Source organism: Vipera berus, assembly GCF_964194415.1.
Source record: "Vipera berus genome assembly, chromosome: 1".
In the NCBI taxonomy this organism is placed as follows: Eukaryota; Metazoa; Chordata; class Lepidosauria; order Squamata; family Viperidae; genus Vipera; species Vipera berus.
The window spans coordinates 280,128,567-280,147,668 of NC_138202.1; the positions used below are offsets into that span (position 1 = coordinate 280,128,567).

The 19,102-nt window shown below is 40.5% G+C and overlaps 1 protein-coding gene across 2 annotated transcripts in view; it reads right to left on the reverse strand.

The window, feature by feature from the left end:
• PRKN (parkin RBR E3 ubiquitin protein ligase) overlaps positions 1–19,102 on the reverse strand; it is a 740,731-nt gene that overhangs the window by 594,445 nt on the left and 127,184 nt on the right. For both annotated transcript variants that reach the window (XM_081314791.1, XM_081314790.1), the window contains one exon: positions 12,834–12,997. In XM_081314791.1, coding sequence (XP_081170917.1) covers positions 12,834–12,997 — 164 coding nt within the window. The remainder of the gene's footprint in view (positions 1–12,833; positions 12,998–19,102) is intronic.

The following is a 19,102-nucleotide window of genomic DNA, read 5'->3' on the forward strand; positions in this document are numbered from 1 at the left end:
TTAAGTTAGTAACAAGGTTGTTAAGTGAATCTGGCGTCCCTATTGACTGTGCTTGTTAGATGGTTGCAAAAGTTGACCACATGACCTCAGACACTGCAACCATCATAAATATGAACCAGTTGCTAAATATCTGTATTTTGATCATGTGATCATGAGGATGCTAGGACAGTCGTAAGTGTGAAAAATGGTCATAAATCACTTTCTCAATGCCCTTGTAACTTTGAATCGTCACTAAATGAATGGTTGTAAGTCGAAGGCTACCTGTATATTGGGATCCTCCTAACATCCTCACCATAGTGGAGAAAAAGGCAGATCTTGACAAGCTTCTGTAAGATCAAAAAAGTCAGGGACTTCTGAATTTCAGGGATTAGGGTTAGGACTAGAACTTTACATGTTTGTAATCTGTTTTAAATTCCCCTGAGAAAGTCTAATTTGAAAGGTGGTGGCATGCTCTTTTTTTAAAATTAAAGACAACTTAGCTTCTTTATCTAAAGCCTTCATCTGCTTTTCCTAGCAAATAGTCTCATTCACCATCTACTTCCTGCATTTGATTCCTTTGGGCTCTTCCTTGTTTCTCTTTACCTTCTATACACAGACTAGGATCCCATTTCATGATTGGAATGGGAACTACAATAAGAGATGTAACACAAAGCCAATCTCAAGTTACTAGACATGTGCCGAGTCCTAATCTGAAAGGATTCTGAGAAAGCTGCATTGTATATGATTAATTCATGGGCAATAGAAGTAACCCATCAGAAGCAATAACTATAAATACAGCATGAAGATGATATGGTTGATTTTCCTTTCAGTTCTGTAATCTTCATCCTGTATTTACTGCACATGTGCTCTTTGGGAAGATCTGAGATGAGAGCATGAGAGAAGCCTCTTAAAATCTCCAGATTTGCAGAAGAACAAGGGAAAGATGAATCAATCTGCCTCAGGCATTCAGACAAGGACTGCCAATTCCAAACCCAAACACACTTCCCCGCATACTTGTGTATCACCCACACACATCTGGTATGGCTAGGATAATATGATGTAAGTTGGTATGCCGTAGCTAGGCTATTGCTAATGTATTACATAAATACATTTGATCTTTTGTTTTTTAATATCTGTTTTCCTTTTCTGTTATTAAATAGCATCTAACCATTCCATAAATAGGGATAAAACTTTAACATCTCCAAGAATTTCATTCTATACAGAAACCACAAAAGTAGGTTTCTGTATATTTCTTCTCATGTCCCTATAGATTCTGTGTGGAAATTCTGTGTGAGCACATGGAGGTCAGGCCCTCCTTTACTATGCTGATTAAATTCTCCTACTATGGATAGTCAGGCCCCAATTTCATCATATGAACAACAGGAGTTCTGCATTTTTTTTCTTTATTGGTAGATCAGATGGTGCTCTTCAGGGTGCTTTCCTATTATTCTTTTGTGATTTTGTATTTAAAATGCACTGAACCTCATGATCTTATTTTAAAAACTGAAATATTACTTTCTAACTTTAGAAATATTAACTATTTATGCCAACAGGCAACAAGAAATCTATGTGTGGCTGTGAAAATGAACTCCACTGTTGTAAAACAATCTAACCAAATTCATTCAACGTTAAAAGTTTTATCTTTTTTTTCCTTGAGAAAAGAACTGAGAAATGGTTTTTAGAGATCTTAAGTGCATTTTTTGAATACCGGTAGGTTTTCTACAAATGATAAATGGAAGACCTTAAAATTCCAGGAAAATAAAGACTGTGTTTTGGTCAAGCTAACCCTGCCTCCAGAAGCTACAAATGCTCCAACACTGGAAGTTTTTAAGAAGAGACTGGACAGCCATTTGTCTGAAATGGTATAGGGCAGGGGTAGGCAACCTTGGCTCTTTTATGACTCGTGGACTTCAACTCCCAGAATTCCGGCTCAGGAATTCTGGGAGTTGAAATCCACGAGTCATAAAAGAGCCAAGGTTGCCTACCCTTGGTATAGGGCTTCCTGCATGAGCAGGGGGTTAGACTAGAAGACCTCCAAGGTACCTTCCAACATTATTATAGTTGTTGTTGTTGTTGTTATTAAACATTTATATCTCTAGGATTGATCCCTAGTTTGCAAAGTTAATTTTATCTTCTTGCTAATTTGGCACTCTTCTCTCCCTTCCATCCCATAAAAGACAACAGAGGATATAGTCATCCGTACAGCTTTTGTAAGTTTAGTGTACTTTTTTTCCAACTATTTTTAAAAAAACAATTGTCAACAACATTTGAGGGAACTAGCTTTATGGAAAATCCAGGAAAAAAAATGGGAAAGAGTCACATAAACTAATGTCTTCAGAACTTGAAATGATAGAATTGTATAATGCAGAAGAATAGGATGCAAAGAAATTCTTTTCTCTCTTTTATTATATTGGAATTCAGTGGAACATTTGGGGGCATATTGAACCTTGTTTCAAACCTGTAAAATCAACACTGTAATGACCATTTTGCTGTGCATTCCAAAAGGGAAATTCTAACAAAACCGTAGACATGTAATTTTCTTTCTTGATGAATTGAAGAAAGACTCACCCAGTGCATACAACGAAACTTATGGCTCTGTAGATTAAGAATCTTTAAGCTGCAATTTGTTTTAAAAAGTAAACTCTAAATCACTACACTAATTAAAAAGATGAAGTTTGGTCCAAATTTGAGTCTACAGACGGCAAAAAAAATCTGCCATCAATAAACAAACAAGCAAATAAATAACCCAGTTGTCCAATGTACATGAGTAATCTCAAGATCTCTCCTTGACCTGAAAAGAATTTTAGACAGTCCAGATCCAATATCTAACTACCTTTCAGCCATATGTCTTCCACTATCTGTAGCAAGTCAATTTCACATTGCTGAACTGATTACCATCATTTTTTGCATTGAATGCTTAAGATTAATAATATTTTATCTATTCAGTCACACTTGTTCCATACAGTGTTAACCTTGTGAACTCTCAAGCTTCCTTTTTCTGCTATGTATTCAAGATGGACAGTGATTAATATTTATATGTATTTATATGCAAGGGTGTAGGTATATACATATGTTGTATATAGCATGTTTATATGTGTGTTATGTATGTGTACACTTTTGACAGCAGGCAAAAGGATTTCATTTTTAATGTGTGCCAGTGGGCCCACAGTAAAAAATGATAATGACTAAATTCAAACTAATAATGTCATATCCAAGGCTCTGATCATCAGCAGTTTTAGCAGAATCTCAGTAGATAGCTGTACTTTGGTAACATTAATATCTGCCCTATTTGCAATGGATTCTTCTAAGGGCAGCAAATGTGAAATCTATGACTTCCTCTGACTACATGTACTTAGATGTTACTTATAAATGGCTCTATATCAGTCTGTGGAGTCCTGTTGAGTAGATTACCACAAGACTCAGTCCTGGGCCCTGTGACATTCAACATTTTATTAATCACTCAAAGAACCACTCTTCTTCAGTCACCTGATTCTTCATCAGGACCTGTTTCTGGTCATCCTCCTTATGCCATTGAAGCTCCTTTTAAGAATACCAAGTAGCAAAAACACTCCAGTGGTTTACTTTCTGAAAACATTAACACATAGAAGAACTTTCCTAAGTACTTAATTGTATTAATTTCAATGCACAGCTGATGGTCGCATTGCCTTCCCAATTCAAATCCTCTAGTGAACTTGCTCCAAAGTATACAATCCAATTATCATCCATTTGTTCAGTCAAACATTATTTACATCATTTTTTTTATATTAAGATCAAGCTGAAAGGGACTGTGTTTCCAGCACATAATATCCCTCCACTTGAAACACACAGAAAAATGTTTAGTTTTGTCTGTCTCTGTCTGTCTGTCTGTCTGTCTGTCTGTCTGACTCTGGGCAGCTTACAAACATTAATTAAATGAGAAAGAAGTGTTCTAATTGTTTAGAACAAAATACTGCTAATTCTTGGCTCACATTAAGACTATACAAAAAGTAGGGGCAATCTACTGAGGATATATCCCAGCAGTCACAGGAAGAAGTAAATTTTCTGGGGGCATTAGGTAGGGGAATCCATTTTTGCATGCTTTGGCATTATAGCTGTAGAACTGCAGCAGATCTTGCTATTCTACTCTGTTCCAAATTTTGCTTCAATGTGCCAATTCTGAATAATGTTGCTATATCAGATCCTATGATCTATCAAGGTCAGATGCACAGATGCCAAGGAATTTTCCTGCTGATAAATAAATATCTCTGAACCCATTACAATGTAAGAATGGGAGAAAGAGAACTAGCATTTGATATGAACCTTGCTATATACAATGCCTAGAGTTTACATTGGTGGTAGTTTTTTTATTTTTTGTTGTTGTTAGCTGCGAAGTCGTGTCCGACCCATTGCGACCCTATGGACAACATTCCTCCAGGCCTTCCTGTCCTCTACCATCTTCTGGAGTCCATTTAAGCTCACGCCTACTGCTTCAGTGACTCCATCCAGCCACCTCATTCTCTGTCGTCCCCTTCTTCTATTGCCCTCGATCTTTCCCAGCATTAGGCTCTTCTCCAGTGAGTCCTTCCTTCTCATTAGGTGGCCAAAGTATTTGAGTTTTAGCTTCAGGATCTGGCCTTCTAAAGAGCAGTCAGGATTGATCTCCTCTAGGACTGACCGGTTTGATCGCCTTGCAGTCCAAGGGACTCGCAGGAGTCTTCTCCAGCACCATAGTTCAAAGGCCTCAATTCTTTGGCGCTCAGCCTTTCTTATGGTCCAACTTTCACAGCCATACATTGCAACTGGGAAGACCATAGCCTTGACTATACGCACTTTTGTTGACAGGGTGATGTCTCTGCTTTTTAGTGTGCTGTCTAGATTTGCCATGGCTTTCCTCCCAAGGAGCAAGCGTCTTTTAATTTCTTGGCTACAGTCCCCATCTGCAGTGATCTTGGAGCCCAGGAAAATAAAATCTGTCACTACCTCCATTTCTTCCCCATCTATTTGCCAGGAATTGAGAGGGCCAGATGCCATGATCTTGGTTTTCTTAATGGTAAGTTTCAACCCAGGTTTTGCACTCTCCTTCTTCACCTGCAACAAGAGGCTCTTTAGTTCTTCTTCACTTTCTGCCTTTAGAGTGGTATCATCTGCGTATCTTAGGTTGTTGATATTTCTTCCGGCAATCTTAATTCCAACTTTTGATTCATCTAGCCCTGCCTTTCTCATGATGTGCTCTGCATATAAGTTAAATAGGCAGGGCGACAGTATACAGCCTTGCCGGACTCCTTTCCCAATTTTGAACCAATCAGTGGTTCCGTGTCCAGTTCTCACTGTTGCTTCTTGACCCGCATATAGGTTTCTCAAGAGACAAATAAGATGGTCTGGTACTCCCATCTCTTTAAGAACTTGCCACAGTTTGTTATGATCCACACAATCAAAGGCTTTAGCATAGTCAATGAAGCAGAAGTAGATGTTTTTCTGGAACTCTCTAGCTTTCTCCATGATCCAGCGTATGTTGGCAATTTGATCTCTAGTTCCTCTGCCTCTTCGAAATCCTGCCTGTACTTCTGGTAGTTCTCGATCCACATACTGCTGAAGTCTAGCTTGTAGGATTTTAAGCATGACTTTGCTAGCATGAGAAATGAGTGCAATGGTGCGATAGTTTGAACATTCTTTGGCATTGCCTTTTTTTGGAATTGGAATGTAAACTGATCTTTTCCAATCCTGTGGCCACTGTTGAGTTTTCCAAATTTGCTGGCAAATTGAGTGTAGCACTTTTACTGCATTGTCTTTTAAGATTTTGAATAGCTCAGCTGGAATACTGTCACCTCCACTAGCTTTGTTGTTGCTCAGCTTTTCTAAGGCCCACTTCACTTCACATTCTAGGATGTCTGGCTCGAGGTCAGTGACCACCTCATTGTGATTATCAGGGACGTTAAGCTCATTCTTGTATAGTTCTTCTGTGTAATTTTGCCACCTCTTCTTAATCTCTTCTGCCTCTGTTAGGTCCCTGCCATTTTGGTCCTTTATCATGCCCATTTTTGCATTAAATGTTCCTGTTGTGACTCAGGGCCAGCCTGTGGGCCCGGCAGCCGGCTCGGATGTATCGGATGACTCAGATGAGGGGGAGGAGGAGGGTGTGGAAGACGAACCGGCTGATGATGGCTTGCCGGCTTGGCAGAGCTCCCAGCCGGGGCCCTCTTCTCAGCTGCGTGAGCCCGATAGTGCGGAGGATGATGACCCACAGCTGGCCCTGTTCAAGGACGCCCGACGCAGGAGGCAGTCGAGCAGGAACAAACAAAGAAAGGCTGTGGGACTCCTCGGGAGGAGGCACAGGGAGACCACGCCCTGAACTCTAAATAAAAGGAGTGTTTGGGGAGGGGCTGGTTGCTGAAAGCAACCCTTCCGCTTGAGGATTCAAGTTCTTGTGCTTTTGGTTTCTTGTTCTGTTGTTTTGCTTGTGAATTAAACTTGGCAGACGCTTTGCAGCCTCAGACGCTCTCCAGTCTCTACTGCTTGAACAGGGGTTTGCCTTATTACAAGGCCGGTAGTTGGCTGGTTCAGAACAGTTCCCTTCATCTCTCCAATTTTCTTGAAAAGATCTCTGGTCCTCCCTATTCTATTGTTTTCTTCTATTTCTTTGCACTGTTCATTTAAGAAGGCATTCTTATCTCTTCTAGCTATTCTCTGGAATTCTGCATTCAATTGGGCGTATCTTTCTTTTTCTCCCTTGCCTTTCGCTTCCCTCCTTTTCTCAGCTATTTGCAAAGCTTCCTCAGACAGCCATTTTGCTTTCTTGCATTTCTTTTTCTTTGGGATGGTTTTGGTTGCTACCTGTTGTACAATGTCGCGAACCTCTGTCCATAGTTCTTCAGGCACTCTGTCTATCAGATCTAATTCCTTAAATCTATTTGTCACCTCTACTGTATATTCGACAGGGATATGATTTAATTCATACCTGAGTGGCCTAGTGCTTTTCCCTACTTTCTTCAGTTTAAGCCTAAACTTTGCAAGGAGAAGCTCATGGTCTGAGCCACAGTCAGCTCCTGGTCTTGTTTTTACTGACTGTATAGAGCTTCTCCATCTTTGGCTGCAGAGCATATAGTCAATCTGATTTCTGTGTTGACCGTCTGGTGATGTCCATGTGTAGAGCCGTCTCTTGGGTTGTTGGAAAAGAGTGTTTGCTATGACCATCGTATTCTTTTGACAAAATTCTATCAGCCTGTGCCCTGCTTCATTTTGTACTCCAAGGCCAAACTTGCCTGTTATTCCAGTTATCTTTTGGCTTCCTACTTTAGCATTCCAATCCCCCATGATGATAAGGACATCGTTTTTTGGTGTTAGTTCTATAAGGTGCTGTAGGGCTTCATAGAACCGGTCAATTTCATCCTCTTCAGCACTGGTGGTTGGGGCATAGACTTGGACTACTGTGATATTGAATGGTTTGCCTTGGATTCGAACTGAGATCATTCTGTCATTTTGAGGATTGTATCCCAGTATTGCTTTTCCTACTCTTTTATTGACTATGAAGGCTACTCCATTTCTTCTGAGGGATTCTTGCCCGCAGTAGTATACCTGATGGTCATCTGAATTAAATTCACCCATTCCTGTCCATTTTAGTTCACTGATGCCTAAGATGTCGATGTTCAGTCTTGTCATCTCTTGTTTGACCACGTCCAGCTTTCCTTGATTCATGGATCTTACATTCCAGGTACCTATGGAGAAAAAATCTTTACAGCATCGGACTTTCCTTTCACCACCAGACACATCCACAGCTGAGCGTCCTTTCGGCTTTGGCCCAGTTGCTTCATTCTTTCTGGCGCTACTAGTACTAGCCCTCTGCTCTTCCCCAGTAGCATATTGGACGCCTTCTGACCTGAGGGGCTCATCTTCCAGCGTCATATCGTTTTGCCTTTTGGTACTGTCCATAGGGTTTTCATGGCAAAGATACTGGAGTGGGTTGCCATTTCCTTCTCCAGTGGATCACGTTTTGTCAGAACTCTCTGCTATGACCTTTCCGTCTTGGGTGGCCCTGCACGGCATAGCTCATAGCTTCATTGAATTACGCAAGCCCCTTCGCCACGACAAGGCAGTAATCCATGAAGGGGTTTTTATTTTTATTTTTATTTTATTTATTTATTTTGCTATTAGGAACTGTTGTATCTGCAGTTAAAGAAAATCTTATCAGAACGCTGAATCTCTGGCTGCAAGTGTTCTACATGAAGGGATACTCTAGGATACCTGACAAATTCCATGAAATTCCAAGTCTTTTTTTTTAAAGCTGGCAAATATCTGTGTTGGCTAACACTCAACCCATATTTGTGCACTCTGCTTCTTCACATCTATGCTTCAAACATTTCGAGCTTCACTTTCTCTAGTCTCCTATCTACTCAACTTTCAATTTTCATTTTTGCAACTCCACTGCCAATATGGGGCTGGAAGTCCTGAGAAAAGAAGAAAGTATGACAGAGAAACTCAAAATAAGCCCGCCTTGATTTTGTTTAGCATAAGTTGGGACACAGAGAAATGTGAACAGGCTTTCAGGATGCTATTATTTTATCTTATTAAAATAAAAATAAAAACTTCTGTGGAATCTCTCCTGCATCTGCTTGACCTGGCCTTTTTCGCAGGGTATATACTTGCCGAAAGGCTCAGATTGTAGAATGAAATGTGAAGAGGATTTAATCCCTTGAATATAGGTTGTATATAGGTTGAGTTCAACAGCCAATAATTCAGAGATGAGTCATCTCTTCCATAATTAGAATCATACAAAAATTGTGAAGGATACGTACAGAGTCAACAGTAAGTCACTTCATTTTGGTCAATGACCAAATAGGACCTCAGGTTTAAGAGGGCCACCTTAAAAACGTTGCTGGAGTTAGAATAGACCAGTGTTTTTCAACCTTTTTTGGGCAAAGGCACACTTGTTTAATGAAAAAAATCACGAGGCACTCCACCATTAGAAAATGTTAAAAAATTTAACTCTGTGCCTATATTGACTATAGGCCTAAAGTACAAAGATGCACCAGTTTCTTCCACATTCTGGAAACACAGACACAGAAAAATAATAATACAGTAAGTTTAAAAATCACAGACAGCAGCCCTTGAATATAGCTAGCTGATCATTTTGTTAGATTTTACAAATTCCTTTGACTGGGATTCCAACCCTGCATGAGGTAAATGGTATGTTTTGTAATTATTGCAGTAGAGCAGATAACAGTCTGCTCTACTAAATTTTGATTCAAAGATTTGAGAAAACCTTAATTATGAATGAAATGAATTGTTATTCCAAAGCCCAGTCCCAGATCCCTCAGATCAGTATTTCCCAATATCAAATGATACTTCCAAATCTTGCAAGCAAGAGCAGGATCCCCAATTCTGCACTTCCTTCTGCATGAAAAATGTTAGAGAAGACCCCTTTTGGGTTTGGGTTTGTTTTTTTTAAAAAACAGCCGCCTTTTTCAACTGTGAAAGCAAATGCAGCCAGCATCTTAAACCAAAATCTAAACATGGAGGACCTTCATCTCTCATCCAGAGAGGAGGTCTCTTTCAAGAAGCAGAAACTCCAAAACCGATCTCGATTTTACATAGTCGGAACATTATTTTCCTTCCTTTCTTTTCCACTATCTCCCCTTCCACGACCTTCGAATATGGAGAAAAAAATCAAATCCCTAACTCTTAATGATAGACGAGGCAAGGAATCCCCACCCCAAATTTCCCCACCCCGGAGCGGAGAGGGTCTTGCTCCTTAAACTCATCATTTCCCCCTCCAGCATCTTAGATATCGGAAAAATCGGATGGCCATTCTCCCAAATAGACCGGGGGAGGGGGGGAAAGCAGGTCTCCGAGGCCGCTTCTTCCGAAATGTGTCCTTGAATGATGGCCGGGAAGCCCCTCGCGGCCATCAGGCGTGGAGAAAGTGGACCCCGGGCCCGCCAGAACGGGAATGGAGGCAGTTGGATCCAGGCGACTACGGCGCCAGCCGTTTCTAAAGGGGCCTGAGGGTGCCTTACCTAACGAGGAGGCAAACCGAGTGGCCAGCTCCAAAGGGGCCTCCGCCGTCTCCCGCCGCGGTTTGCTTTGCCGACGTCTCCTCTGCCCCTTCCCTCGCTCGGCCCCAACTTGGGGGGAGGGAAAGCGGGGAGGAGCTTTTGACATTTTTTTTAAAATCTTTCCCACGGCACACCAGGCAACATCTCGCGGCACACTAGTGTGCCGCGGAACAGTGGTTGAAAAACACTGGAATAGACTATAGAATAACAGAGTTGGAACAGACCTTGGAGGTCTTCTAGTCCAACCCCCTGCTCAAGCAGGAAACCCTATACCATTTCAGACAAATGGGTGTCGAATCTCTTCTTAAAAACTTCCAGTGCTGGAGCATTCACAACTTCTGCAGACAAGTTGTTCCACTGATTAATTGTTCTAACTGTCAGGAAATTTCTTCTTAGTTCTAGGTTGCTTCTCTCCTTGATTAGTTTCCATCTGTTGCTTCTTGTCCTGCCTTCAGGTGCTTTGGAGAATAGCTTGACTCCCTCTTCTTTGTGGTAACTCCTGAGATATTGGAACACTGCTATCATGTCACCCGTCGTCCTTCTCTTCATTAAACTAGACATACCAGCAACCGTTCTTTATATGTTTTAGCCTCCAGTCCCCTGATCATCTTTGTTGCTCTTCTCTGCAGTCTTTCTAGAGTCTCAACATCTTTTATACATCATCATGGTGACCACATCGTGATGTGATGAAGCACATCGTGGTACTTTAGTCTCTCTCCTTTTGTGGAGATTGCTTCAGGAAGCAAAAGAGCACCTCTGAAGAAGGAAAGACATAGAGCTCTAAAACAGCTGATTTTAGATTAGATGTGTCTAGAAGTGGGAGTATCCCTCTTCTTGTGGTTGACTGAATTTCTCTCTTTTCCATTTAGTGTAGTCCTAAGGAATGTTTTGTGTATGCCTGCTTCATATCTTACTGTGAGACCAACTGTGACATCATACAACAGTTATTCAAATTTGCCAAGGACTTATGTTAGAAACAATTCTTTTACTTTCCACTTCACATTCTTCATCACTAAATTTGACTTACTCAAACTGGAGACTGGATTTGTACATACTGTTACACACAAACACATATGTACACTCATCTTTCTTCAGATTTGTAATATTAGTCTCAATAAAACTAACAAGAGCAGTAAATGTATTAGCAGGTGTGTAGGCAACTAGCCTAGCCTACCAAACAAAATTATGAATAAGGTAATAAAGTAGCTTCCAAGTATGGGATAACAGTCATTGGTAGAAAAATAACTAGGCCTTCTATTGTACTGTCTTTGCTTCACACTGCAAAAAGTTGTCATTTCCTTATTTTGAATAAACTCAGATAACAGTTTACATTTCACCTAGAAACATTCTGGCATAATTATACAATTGTAACACTCAACACAAATTCAGGCAGCAAACAGATAAGTGTAAAAAAAACCCCACAAACTTCTGAAAGGATAGCCTAGATTTCAGATTTAGTCTTTGGCACTGAAAAGTTTCCTTAAAAATAGTGCAGTTTAATAGAGTATAACGGAAAGCAAGAAAGTTATTTACATTTTATGCTTGCTTCTTAAAAAGTAGCACAGGCATTTGAAATAAAAGGAATAAGTGGTTAAACACCAAGCCGTATGGGAGAGAATACCAAGAGCAATTTTGCATTTCAATTGTTTCTTTTATGTGACCACCAAAGAAGTGGTCCTAAAATGATAAATGTCCTAGCCACCCAAGAGAAATTAGAGTACACCACTTCAGCAGCCCTTCCGTCCTGTATCTGGACATAGCACCCACTCAAGGCACAGCAAAACCTGTGAACGTGAATGTCAATCTCTAAACCTAACCGGGTAGGAGTGAGGCCATTTCATTTCTCCACCTCCACTCCAAGGGCAGTCAACTGGGATTTTGCAGAAAGCGCCTTTTCAAGTTGCAACTAAACAGCTTGAAACTAAACAACAACTGTACATTTTCCCACAGTAGCCTTGGCTCTCCGTTCTACACATTCCTCATTTTCTCATGAACACTATGCCTTAACCCCTCCATCCCCTTGTTACATCACAATGAAGCCCATATCTTGGCACTAACCTTTAACTCCCATGCTTCCTTTTCCCTCCTTCTCCCTTTTCCTTTCTTTAGCAGAATCCCCCCTTCCTTCTTTCCTTGTTCCATTTAGGCAGTGTGGTTTTTGTGGGGAGCTTGGATACGTACCTCTGTTTCTTTATAAAAATCTTTATAAACTCAGTGTACACTTGGTGGAGCCCTAAGAACAAAGCAGGCTTATCAATGCCATCTCCTGCTCACAAAGGGCCTTCCCTTACCACAAATGCTACAGTAGTTCATTGGAATTCCTCCGTCTTCCAAGAAAAGCTTCTGGGTTCCTGCCTCTGCATGCACTTTACCCAAACTCATAGCAAGAGCAGCTTCACAACTATCCTCAAGGGGTCACACTTGGGTTATGTATGGCAGACCACCAGAACACTGAAGCAGCCTACTTCAGAACCATTTATTCACTTCCTTCTTCATTAAGATTCAAATGGAATAAGCAGTGTAGAAATTGAACAGATACAGAAAATGTGCTCCTGTAGTCAGTAAACATTTATTCACCAAGCGGAGATCTCTTCTGCTCTAGCCCCTCTCACATTGTCTCCGTTTTCTCTATCCTTACTGCTTGCTGTTTTAATGCATAATTAAGAAGGTCAGAATTAATGAAGCAGTGTGGAGAAAAGTTCATGGAATCCCCAGGCGCTATTTATTCTATTAGATCTCAGGCGTGAATGTCAGATTGGCAGTGTTAAAGGCAGAGGCAGTGAGGCTGGATGCATCCCAGAAGCAAAACTATCAAGGGAGACTTACCTTCAGTGTCAAGTCATTCCTGAGCTCCTTGCCTGCAAAAATCACACGTAACTGGTCAGCTGGAACTCCCTGTCGCTTAGCAACCGCCTCCTTGAGCTGGAAGATGCTGGTATCTGAATCAACCTCCATTGGGAAACCATGGCTGGAGTTGAACCTGACAAACACTGACCAAGAACAAGACATTTTTTTTTTAGAAAAAAAAGTGCTGAATGTTTTGAAATCTGATGCATCTGGGAATGACAAAAAGAGACGGCAATTTCTGAAACATGGATAACAGCACAATGGTATTGTAAAACTTTGTTTTATCAATTTTAGAAGGAGAAGTGATATATTACAGTTTTATGATTTGGAAAGGCAATTGCAAATAAGAATCCCTAATACGTTATTGTCTAAACTAAATTAAACATTCTTTATGGTCCAAAGAGGATCTTAAATTACATTTCCTCGAGGAATGAACAGGCAGTTTTTATCTGCAATCTGAAGACTAATAATAACTAATTTCCTCTTATTCTAAATCCTCTCAGGAGATCAGAATATATATACTATAATGGAAATGAGGTGTACATTTCTGCTTACATACATATATGCACATACACACCGAGTATTAACCTCACTGAAGTAGGCTGCTGGAACATATTGGAAAGAAAACTTTAAAAAATACAGAAATGTCAGTTCATACACACTGGACTCCCAGAGATCCAACTGTCTAGAGAATAATAATGGAGAAAAAATTGCATGCTGCCTGCAGCATGAAAGTCTTTCTTAGAATTCTTAAAATAACCACAGAAAGTAACTCCTGTTAATATAGTTGTGTGATGTTAAAAACAATTGTCAAGCACATTGTAATAGTACTTGGTCAAGACACACATTAATATCTGTCCAAAATTTTTTTCACATGTTTAGAAGGAAAGTGATTAACAATATAACTTACATAAATATGTAGATTTCATTGCTAGGAGTTTTGGGAGCATAGAAAGTTCTACTTTATGTGCATGTGAATGCACCTTCAAGTCTATGTTGACTCCTGGCAACTACCTGGACAAGTCGTTGTAGTTTTTTCCCCAAATTTTCAAAGGTGATCTGCCCTTGCCTTGTGCCTAGGGCTGAGAGACAGGACTACTGGCCCATTGTGTCTAATGCAGGGTTAGAACTTATGGTTTCCCTGCTTTTAGACCAATGCCTTAACCACTACACCAGACTGTCTTTCTTCTACATTATTTAGCTCTTCTTTAAGGATTGGTAAAGGGTACATGTTGAACATATATGTTGATATATGTTGAAAGTGCTTCTAAAACTAAAACTGGAGATTGTGGAGGGCATAGGGAATGACTCTAAAGGACAGGAGAAGAGCTGGTATTAAGACAAGGGTAACGGAAGTGGTGCTAAAGTCTGGAGCAAGAAAATAACTTGAGAAAACATCTCAGACAAGCCCCTTCATAATTCACACAAAGAAAAAAAGCTCATTCAGATTTCCATGATTCTGTTACTATAGCAGCTGTTCCAATAAAAATACGGGTACTTCTTTTTTACTGAGGACTAGCATTGCCTCGGACAGTGATTATTTGCAGTTACAATGGTGATGAAGAAGTAACTTTGCAATCAGTCCTTACATTTATAATCTCTGCAGGTCTATAAAGCAAAGGAAAGCTGAAGTAAGATCATAAACACATTCATGGTTTCACTTAGAAATTATTTCACTTGCTGACCTAGTTGCTGGTTCCAACTGTGGTCACTAAACCTGGTTTAGTTGACCTGTAATCCTGACCTACATGTCTTTGGTCTCTTAGTCTGGTCTAACTTTCAGAGCTAACAGGATTAAAGATAGCAACTGTATGTTACCCAGAGCCCCTTTATGAAGATGAGTGGTTAGAGATAGATAGATAGATAGATAGATAGATAGATAGATAGATAGATAGATAATCTCAACAGTATCATCAACCCCTCCCCCCCTTTTAATGTATGTTGAAAGGATGGGCTTTTAATTGTGTAGTTATAATTGCTATATTTTTTGACATCCTACCCCTTCAATATTAAAAATCCAATATAAATCTTAAATAATAGAACCGAAGAAGATACAGATTGCTCAGAATTTCTATCCCTGTAAATTACCATATAACACTAAGGTAGATAAATGAGAGAATACACCATAGATGCTCTCAGAGAAAAACTCTGCAGAGGTAGAGCTCTTCTTTTCACAAAATGACTGCCATGGTGACTATGGGCAGTAGTACTAAAACACTGTTATATCTGGTGATGTTGTTTTGTACTCTCTTCCACTTCTCATATACTCTTCACCCCTCCAACTTATTTTTAGACTAGGCGACAGAGTCCCATACACATTTTAAAAGGACATATGGGTTTATTTTTGGACACAAAGAGGGTAACCCAGTAGTTCCTAATTTGCTCTGTAGCATGTCCACTTGCCTTTTAAATAAATAAATAATGAATGAATGAATGATTAAAAATTTAAAAAATTGTACCTGATGGGGTTTGTGGGTTCTTGCTTGCCTAAAGGTAAAGGTAAAGGTTCCCCCGCACATGCATGCTAGTCGTTTCCAATTCTAGGGGCCGGTGCTCATCTCTGTTTCAAAGCCGAAGAGCCAGCGCTTGTCCGAGGACGTCTCCGTGGTCATGTGGCCGGCATGACTAGACGCCAAAGGCGCACGGAACGCTGTTACCTTCCCACCGTAGTGGTCCCTATTTTTCTACTTGCATTTTTACGTGCTAGGTTGGCAGAAGCTGGGACGAGTAACAGGCGCTCACTCAGCTACGCGGCACTCAGGATTTGACCTGCCAAACTGCCAATCTTCTGATCGACAAGCTCAGCGTCCTAACCCACTGAGCCACCGCGTCCCTCCTGCTTGCCTAGCCCTGATATAAACAATTGAACACAGCCACTTCCTATAGGTCAGCTGCAACTGACATTGTTGCTAAAGGATAGTAAAAAATATTTTCTCCTTGACTTCAGTTCAAAGACAGCTCCTAGAGCATAGCTGAAGATTTCCCACATTTCAAAGAAAGCTGTCTCTTGTGAATTTTCATAGTTCGACCTGCCACAGTCTTCCCTGTGGCAATAATTAAAAAAAAAATATACCCACATCTTTATCTGTTATAAGCCTCAGACTGAAAGAACATGAATCCCTTAAGGAGCAAATTCTTAAGAAGTGATTTAGATGTTAAGTCCACTGCTCCATAAAACAGCCTGAAGCCCTTTTTGCCATGTTACATTATTTGACATGACCTGCTTATTGAAAACCATATACAAATACTGCTACACAATGTGCTACAGAGAGAGCCACATATTCAAAGGGGGGAAAAAACCTTAACATTTAAAATTATCACATGCCAATAGTTTTCGCTTAACAATCACCTATTTAGTGATAGTTCATGGTTACGGCAGTACTGACAAAATGGATTTATGACCGGTCCTCAAAGTTGTGGCCTTCGAAGCGTCTCCTACAGTTATGTAATTGTGATTCGGACACATGGCAAGTATCATGCGTTTATGACAGTCACAGCAGCCTGTGGTCACACAATTGTCATTTGTGTCCTTCCCAGCTGGCTTCTGACAAGCAAAGTCAATGGGGAAGCCAGTGTGAGGTCTCAAGTCACAGTCATGGGATATCTCACTTATCATGCCTGATTTGCTTAACAACCAAAATCAACCAGAACCAAAAGAATCAGAACTGCTGACATAAGTCAGTGCAGCCACAATGACAGAGTTATCGGTCCCAGTTAGGCTTGTAAAGTGAGGACTATCTGTACTTGAAATATTGCCCCCATATACTGATTATCTGTATCTTTAAAAGCACCACATTACACTTCGGTAATGCTATTGCTTTGTCTAGAAAATAAGGACACTAATACAGAAATCAGAAATCCTCAAAGTGTTAGTTGGCCTCATTCAATAACATCAAAAGCTCTGCTATTATGGGATTTTATTATAATTGAGTTCATAGATCCATATTTATTAACATCATTAAAATGGAAAATAAATTCTAATTGTGCCTTCTGAAATGCCTATTAAAATAAACATGATATGTGTTATGCTATATGATCAACAATGAGACGGGTCAGTAGCAGCAGAAAAACTACATTCTGCTTGCAATTAATTGCTATAGCCCTGTTAGGGTATCTGATCTCTCCATACTCTTTTGAGAAGAGGTAAAAAACATGTCATTTAAGTTTTAATATAAAGTGAGAGTGGAGATGATTGGGCATGCAGTAAGGATGCTGGGTATAAAGTTTGATGCCTGGCTTCATTCAGACTTATACTGTAATTAGAAGGCATACAGGGAGAGATTCAACACAAAAATTGTTAGCATAAAGAGAACCAGCAACTGAAAATTGAAAGATGAAACCATGTATATAGCAGAAACAAGGTTCAAATCTTGTCTATTTTTCTCATTAATAGATTGAGAATTGTTTAGGAATAGGACAAGCAGTTGACCCTTATGCATTTTTAGTTTTGTCTTCAGCCCTTTGTTTCTGATCTTGCCCAATGTACCCCTCTAAGACAATGTGGCAACCAAAAATTCTTAGGGTGGAGGTAGCCATTATATTAACGTATCACAAGCACACAACTTCAAGGTTACCAGGCACTGAACCAGTTATCTGTCAGTTTGGAAGGGAGGTAGGAAAAGTACTTAACTATAAACCCTTGAGAATATATAAAACTCTCTGAGATCAGCAGGCAATCAAGGGTTTCTCTGGCTACATTTTTGCTCATGTTTAAAGTTTTAATCTAGAAACTCCATGTCTATCAAGTCAAGTCAAAGTTGAGCTAATGATTAATTGTTGGGAGAGTGATGATTTATTACAGAGTGCTTGGAAAACCTCTACTGAGCTTTTTAAACAAAGGTTGCACAATTATTTGTAGGGGGTATTTTAATTAGGATTCCTGCATTGATTGCCTAAATGGTCTCTTCTAACTTCAATAGTTAAAAGGCTTTCCTCACTTGTACCTAACTACCGCATGAACACACCCCAGCAATCTCTTTTTTCTGCTGTGTCCTCTTGAGGTTCTCTTCATGTTCACCTCCCAGCCCACATGGAAAGCACATTAAAGTTACCCTTAGCCTTACTGTAATTAAGCAGAGAACAAATGTGACATTTTGGGGTTGTGTGCAATCTGACACATTTCATTGACCATTCATTCCATGGCACAGTCAGATGATCCCAAGAGAAAGGAACTGACCTGTTGCAGGAGGTCAGTGGCTAAACGTGCGATTTTATAAGGAATTTGATATCTTTGGGGAGGTGGGTTGTTTTGTCTTTATTGGTTTAGCAAATTGTGCAAATCCAAGCCATGAACACTATTACCCATAGCCAGAAAATAGACTTATTGAGTAACAATATACATTATGTAAAGAAAGCCAACAATGGATAGATCAACAGCACTGAAAGCCAAACTATGTGCAACGAAAGAGAATGTCCTGAACTACATCTACTACCAATCATATCCAAAGTTAGGAGTGTGGGAGAACTTGGAAGTATCAAAGTGACCCAAGTACACAGCATATGGTATAAATTCAGTCCCAATGTTTTCCTTTCCACTAACCCTATTCCACTTATTGTCTGAAATGGTATAGGGCAGGGGTGTCAAACTCAATTTCATTGAGGGCCGCATCAGCATTGCGGTTGCCCTCAGGGGGCCGGGTGGGTATGGCCAGGGTGGGCGTGGCCTACTGGGTGGGCGTGGCTAGAGTGCATATGGCCTGCTGGGTGGGCATGGCCAGCTCTACATCGTTCGCATCAAGGGTGCCTATGGGGGCCTGGGCAGGAGTGGGACAGATCTGAGTGTCTCTGGCAGAAGGAAGGTCTCTAGGCCAGGGCCAAGGCAGTGGGGGCCGTTCCCTCACTGTTTCCAGGATGGCTTTGTGGGCCGCATGGAACCACTTCATGGGCCGGATCCGGCCCCCGGGCCTTGTGTTTGACATGTCTGGTATAGGGTTTCCTGCCTGAGCAGGGGATTGGACTAGAAGACCTCCAAGGTCCCTTTCAACTACCACTATTATTATTACTACTACTACTACTATTGTTGTTATCATCCCCCAAGCATTGGATTTAGCTGAAGAAAATAAGGGTAGGGTTTTCCTACAAGTAGTTGTGGAAGGCAAATTCAGATTTTAAGAAAGAGAGCAAAAACCTAGCAAGTAAAGTGGCTCCTTGCAACTTTAGAAGAGCAAAGATTAGAAAGTCACAGGAAAGCAATCATTCACATGATGAGAACCAGGAAACCTTTCCCTTCCATCAATTTCGCAACATAA